The sequence below is a fragment of the Prosopis cineraria genome, unplaced genomic scaffold (assembly GCF_029017545.1).
Source record: "Prosopis cineraria cultivar Desert tree isolate PC_DT_omini unplaced genomic scaffold, ASM2901754v1 PC1, whole genome shotgun sequence".
Lineage (NCBI taxonomy): Eukaryota > Viridiplantae > Streptophyta > Magnoliopsida > Fabales > Fabaceae > Prosopis > Prosopis cineraria.
The window spans coordinates 7,929,706-7,936,474 of NW_026555332.1; the positions used below are offsets into that span (position 1 = coordinate 7,929,706).

The 6,769-nt window shown below is 36.1% G+C and overlaps 1 protein-coding gene across 1 annotated transcript; it reads left to right on the forward strand.

Moving 5' to 3' along the window:
- Nucleotides 1-327: 327 nt before the first annotated feature.
- Nucleotides 328-1,989, forward strand: LOC129309374 (uncharacterized). Its single transcript, XM_054950976.1, has 2 exons — nt 328-676; nt 773-1,989. The coding sequence occupies exons 1-2, from the start codon at nt 328-330 to the stop codon at nt 1,987-1,989; spliced, it is 1,566 nt and encodes a 521-aa protein (XP_054806951.1).
- The last annotated feature ends 4,780 nt before the right edge of the window (nt 1,990-6,769 follow it).

A 6,769-nucleotide genomic window follows, 5' to 3' on the forward strand; every position in this document is an offset into this window, starting at 1 on the left:
AGAGTTCCTCAAGATTTCATTCGTCTTTGACTCTTCCCTTACTCTCTACAAGGGAGAGCTAAGGATTGGCTCAATAATTTGGATGAAGGTAGTGTCTCATCATGGGAAGAAATGGAAAGCAAGTTCAGATCTAGATTTTTCCCACACAACAAGATAGTTGATTCTAGAGCCAACATTCTCAATTTTAATCAACAGTTTGGTGAACATTTGTATGAAGCTTGGGAAAGGTCTAAGCAATTGGTGAAGCAATGTCTAGGGCATAATCAAGAGAAATGAGTTTTAATTCAAGTCTTTAATAGCTGGTTGACACCAGAATTTAAGTCTGAAATGAATTCAGTCACTAATGGTGGGATTACAAAGCAACTGGTGAACTATGTTTGGAGCTGTTTAGATGATCTTGCTGTTGATTACATTCAGAACAACAATGAGAGAAGACCTGGGAGACCACTAGAAAGAGTTACTGATGACTCTTCATCTTCACAAGTAATAGCTATGCTTCAGACTCTGAGTAAAAGATTTGATCGTCTAGAAGCACATGTTGATCGAAACAATAGTAGGCCAATGGGAGCTCATGCCATATATGCTCAGTGTGATTATTGTGGAGAGGCACATGCGACTGACCAGTGCCATCTATCTCAACAAATTGAGACAGTTAATTATGCTAGGAATTATCGTGGTAATAAACAAGTCAACCCATTTTTAAACACTTACAATCCTGGGTGGCGTCAGAATCATAACTTTTCTTAAAGAAATAGTGCAACCCTTAATCAAGCTTCATCTTTTAGTGCAAAGCCAATCATTCCTCCAAGTTTTCCTCAAGTTAAAAAGTGGTATATTCCTATTCAAGAGCTAAAAGTTGACTTAGAAGATATGATGGCTAAGTTGATGAGTTCTCAGATTAAGAGCAATCAAGAACAAGCAGCTATTAATACAAGAGTTGATTCATCCCTTAAGAATCTTGAGGTTCAAATGGGGCAAATTGCAACTGCTGTGACTGCACTTCATAAAGGAGGATTACCAAGCAATACAGAGACTAATCCTCATAGAAAAGGAAATGAGGAGTGTAAGGCAATTACCTTAAGGAGTGGAAAGCAATTATCTGAAATTTCCTCTCCTACACCTAAGTCTACACCTAAGCCAAAAGTTGATCAAACTAAGCAAGAGGTATCTTCTATGCCTCCTAAAGATAAAATTGTGATTGTTGAAGATGACATTAAGAAGGATTCTTCAAAAGTGGTAGTGAAAACATCTAAGAAAGAGGAATTGACTAGTGATCATCTTACTTGGGTACCACCCTTACCATTCCCTCAAAGATTTCAAAGGAAGGCATTAGAGGAGCAATACAGGAAATTCTTGGGAATTTTCAAGTTGCACATCAACATTCCTCTCATTAAAGCTTTAGAACAAATGCCTCAATATGCTAAATTCTTAAAAGAGATGTTGAGTAAGAAGCGAAGATTGGGTGAGTGTGAAATGGTTGCGCTTACTGAAGAGTGTAGTGCTATTCTCTTGAACAAGCTACCTCCTAAATTCCATGATCAAGGTAGCTTCTCAATTCCTTGTGTGATTGGAGACAAATTTCAAGGTGGGGCATTATGTGATTTAGGCTCAAGTATCAATTTGATGCCACTTTTTATGTTTAGAAAATTACAACTTGGTGAAGCTAGTCCCACTTTAGTGACTCTTCAATTAGCCGATAGAAGTTTGGCTTTTCCTAAAGGTAAAATAGAGGATGTTTTGGTTAAGGTTGATAAATTTATTTTCCCTATTGATTTCATTGTCTTAGATTGTGATGAAGATAGAGATCTCCTACTTATTGTGGGTAGACCATTTTTAGCTACAGCACGATCTCTCATTGATGTTGGGAGAGGAGAGATCAAACTTAGAGTGAATGATGAAGAAGTTAGCTTTAACATGCACAAAGCAATAAAGTATCCAAGGGAATATGAAATTTGTTCTAGAGTGGATATTCTAGACGAGGTAGTTTGAGAGATTTTAGAGTCTTTTGCTGTGAAAGACTTACTACATGCCATATTATTGGGAAATGATGTGGTTGAAAATGATGATATTATTGAATGTAAGAAGCTTCTTCAAGCATCTCCTTACTATCTCAATTCCAAAAGGGTATTTGAATCTTTAGAGCTAGAATCTAGATAAGCTCCATCCCTAAAATCCTCAATTGAGCAAGCACCAATATTGGAGCTTAAGCCTTTGCCACCTCACCTCACTTATGCTTATTTGGGTAAATATGAGACATTGCCTATTATCATCTCTTCTGCTTTGTCTAATGATCAAAAAGAGAGGTTACTAAGGGTTATTTGAGATCACAAGCAACCTTTGGGATGAACAATTGCAGACATCAAAGGTATAAGTCCATCTATTGTGATGCACAAGATTTTGTTAGAGGAAGATCATAAGAACCTTGTGATGAAAGAAGTGGTCAAGAAGGAAATACTCAAGTAGTTAGATACTGGGATAATCTATCCCATATCTGATAGTGCATGGGTTAGCCCGGTATAATGTGTTCCTAAGAAAGGAGGAATGACAGTGGTTAGTAATGAACAAAATGAGTTAATTCTGACCCAAACAGTCATTAGATGGCGTATTTGTATGGATTATAGGAAGTTAAATGATGCCGCAAGAAAGGATCACTTTCCTCTTCCTTTCATTGACCAAATGCTGGATAGATTAGCTGGTAAGGAGTTCTTTTATTTCTTGGATAGTTATTTAGGCTACAATCAGATTGCTATAGCTCCTGAGGACCAAGAGAAAACAACTTTTACTTGTCCTTATGGCACTTTTGCCTTTAGAAGGATGCTACTCGGTCTTTACAATGCACCCGCCACTTTCCAAAAGTGCATGATGAGCATATTTTCTGATATGATTGAAGAGATTATAGAGGTGTTTATGGATGATTTCTCTGTTTTTGAAGAATCATTTGAACAGTGCTTGTCTAACTTGGCTAAAGTGTTGAAAAGATGTGAGGAGACTAAACTTGTGCTTAATTGGGAAAAATGTCATTTTATGGTAACAGAAGGTATTGTTTTGGGTCACAAAGTCTCTAAGAAGGGTCTTAAAGTTGATCGGGCTAAGACTTTAATTATTGAGTAGTTGCTACTGCCCACTAATGTAAAGGCTGTGAGAAGTTTCTTAGGGCATGCTGGTTTCTATCGTTGATTTATCAAGAACTTCTCCAAGATTTCAAAGCCTTTATCTCAATTCCTTGAAAAAGACACTCCTTTCAATTTCAATGAAGAGTGTACAAAGGCCTTTGAAGAGTTGAAGAGTAGATTAACATCTACCCCTATCATTGTTGCTCCTGATTGGTCACTACCTTTTGAGCTCATGTGTGATGTAAGTGATTTTGCTGTTGGAGCGGTGCTTGGACAAAGGCGTGAAAAGATTTTTCATCCTATCTACTATGCAAGCAAGACTTTAGCTAGCGCACTCAACTACTGAAAAAGAAATGCTTGCTATTGTTTTTGCTTTTGAAAAGTTTAAAGTTTATCCGATGGGTACTAAGGTTATAGTTCATACTAATCATGCTGCTATTAGATATTTGTTGAATAAGAAGGAATCTAAACCTAGGCTCATTAGATGGGTTTTGCTGTTGCAATAATTTGATGTGAAATTTGTTGATAGGAAAGGAACTAAAAATTAGGTTGCTGATCACTTGTCTAGACTTGTTCATGTTTCTGATTATGGTGATGACTTGTTGATTGTTGAAAATTTTCTTGATGAGCAATTATTTGTTATTAGTACTTGTGATTTACCATGGTATGTGGATATTATGAATTATCTTGTGTGTAGTGTGTTACCTCCTGATTTGAAGCCTTTTCAAAAGAAGAAATTTTTGCATGATATTGACTTTTATATTTGGGATGAACCATTTTTGTTTAAAAAGATGTGCTGATTTAATCATTAGAAAATGTGTTCTTGAAATAGAACAAGAAGCCATTTTATATGACTGTCATGCATCTGCATATGAGGGGTATTATGGGGGGCAAAGGGCCGCATCTAAAGTTCTTGAATCTAGATTTTATTGGCCTTCTTTGTTTAAAGATGCTCACTATTTTGTTATCAAGTGTGATAGATGTCAAAGGACAGGTAATATTTTAAGGCAATATGAGATGCCTCAATCTGGAATTTTAGAAGTGAAATTGTTTGATGTATGGGGGATAGATTTCATGGGACCATTACCTTTTTCAAGAGGCAATCGGTACATACTTGTTGCTATAGAGTATGTAAGCAAGCGAGCATAAGCTATGGCTTGTTAATCCAATGATGGCAATACTATGATCCGGTTCTTGAAGAAGAACATCTTTTCATGGTTTGGCACTCCTAGAGCTATTATCACTGATGAGGGAACTTATTTCAACAACAAGCAATTCAAAGTTCTTTTGTCAAAATATGGAGTTCACCACCAGATGTCTCTTGCTTATCATCCACAAACTAATGGCCTTTGTGAGCTAACCAATAGAGAGATCAAGTGGATACTTGAAAAGACAGTGGGACCTACTAGAAAAGATTGGTCAGACAAGTTAGATGATGCTCTTTGGGCATATCGTATTGCTTTCCGGACTCCAATTGGGATGTCCCCTTATCGCTTGGTATTTGGTAAAGCTTGCCACTTGCCTCTTGAGTTAGAACATAAAGCTTGGTGGCCAATTAAACAACTGAATATGGATTCTAAGCAAGCTGGTGCATGAAGGATTTTGCAATTGAATGAGTTAGAAGAGTTTAGATACCATGCTTTTGAAAGTGCAAAGTTATATAAAGAGAGGACTAAGCGATGGCATGATCAACATATCTTGCATCGAACTTTTGAGCCATGACAACTAGTTCTTCTTTTCAATTCTAGACTAAGGTTGTTTCCTGGGAAGATAAAATCTCAATGGTCCGGCCCTTTTAAAGTGCTTTCTGTAGCACCACATAGAGCAATTGAGGTTCTTAATGAAAGAACGGGTAAATCTTTCAAAGTTAATGGACAAAGACTCAAGCATTATTGGGGAGGTGACATAGAGCGATTGAAGTCTGCTGTCCACTTGGTTGATCTACCTTGATGATCTAAGAGAGTTTGGCTGAAGACTATAAACCAAGCTCTTTTTGGGAGGCAACCCAAGTTTATTTTATCTTGTGTTTTTGGTTTGTTTGTTTTCTTTATCTTTGGTTTGTTCTTCTTTTATTTTGATGTGTTTGTAGGATTGTAGAGTTCTTGAAGAATTTGAAAGCTCAAAGCCAAATCTTGGAATCAAAGAATGGGCCAACAATATTTTGGGAGAGTATTCTATCCTTGTGCTTAATTGAGGATATTTATGTCTTTATATAGGATCAAGACTTAGTGTTGATGAAATTTTGGATTGAAAGTTTTTAATTAAATGTTAGGAGGTGTGGAAGCGAGTTTGATATGATGATTGTGTTGATTGGGAGGTGTTTAGGCTATTTTTTTTTTGTGAGTTTTTGCTTCATTTGCGTATTTCTCTTAAATTTTGAGTAGTTTTGTTCTGTGTTTTCATCAAAAATTCCAGAGAGCACCTTCACTGCAGTAAAATCTTATTTCGCTCTAGCAGAAGATGCCTCTGTGACTTTTCATCCAAAATTCCAGAGAGCACCTTCACTGCAGCAAAATCTTATTTCGCTCTAGCAGAAGATGCCTCTGTGACTTTTCATCCAAAATTCCAGAGAGCACCTTCGCTACAGCAAAATCTCATTTCGCTCTAGCTAAAGATGCTTCTGTGACTTTTCATCCAAAATTCCAGAGAGCACCTTCGCTGCAGCAAAATCTCATTTCGCTCTAGCGGAAGATGCCTTTGTGACTTTTCATCAAAACTTACAGAGAGCATGTTCGTTAGAGCGAAACTTTGTTTTGCTGGATTGAAAGACTATTCTATGAAAGGCTTAACCAACTTACAGAGAACATCTTTGCTAGAGCGAAATTTTGCTTCATTGGAGCAAAATTTTTGGTTGAGTTAAAAAAAAAATTAGTTTAATAAGAATAAATTTGTGAATATTTGTTTATCTTTAAAAAAAATCAATCAAATAAATTTTTTTTCCTTTCTTAAATATTATTTTATTACTATAAAATATTTTATTTTGAATAAAAAAATATTTTATAAATTTTTTGTTAAAAATATATATCTATACTATTTTAGTTTATTATTTTTATTTTACCAAAAAAAATTCAAAAAAATGTATTTATATATTCATATATTTTACTGATTATTTTACTTTATTTGCATTAAAAAAAGTGCAGTTTTTTTTTGTATATAAATTTAAATAATTTTTTTTGTTTTTACAGTTTTACCCTCCTGTCATTTTACCCTACTTTCTTTTCCATTTCACCTTTGTTCTCTCTATCTTCAACCTTTTACCGCCGCTCTTCCTCCTTCCCCAGCCGCTGCATTGTTGTTCTTCGTTTACCTCCAGAGGTGCTTCAGTCCTTTATCTCCATTGTTCTCCACCATGTGAAGCTTGTCCCCGCCGGTTACCACAGAGGTCTGCCATCTCCTTCATCTCATCTCTTTCTTCCCACTATGTTCATTTTCTTCCTCATGTCGCCATTCACCAACCTCATTCATGCTTTGGTTTTTAATTGCTTTATTTCTTGCTTGCTGAAGATCCTGCTTCAGTTCTTCCTTACTCTGTTTCCTCGTTTCATCTTCTTAGCTGTAAAGCCCAGTGAGTACTCCACTTCCAGCCGTGATTTAGCCGTATCTTTACTCTCTTTTACCGTCGCTTTGTTCTATTTCGCCTTCCCTGAAATTGATTT

Bases quoted from the DNA above. Each gene is read 5' to 3' on its own strand.
- LOC129309374 (XM_054950976.1), top strand. From the start codon at position 328: ATGAATTCAGTCACTAATGGTGGGATTACAAAGCAACTGGTGAACTAT. The intron at 677-772 runs GTAATAAACAAG...CCCTTAATCAAG, and splicing joins TTATGCTAGGAATTATCGTG to CTTCATCTTTTAGTGCAAAG.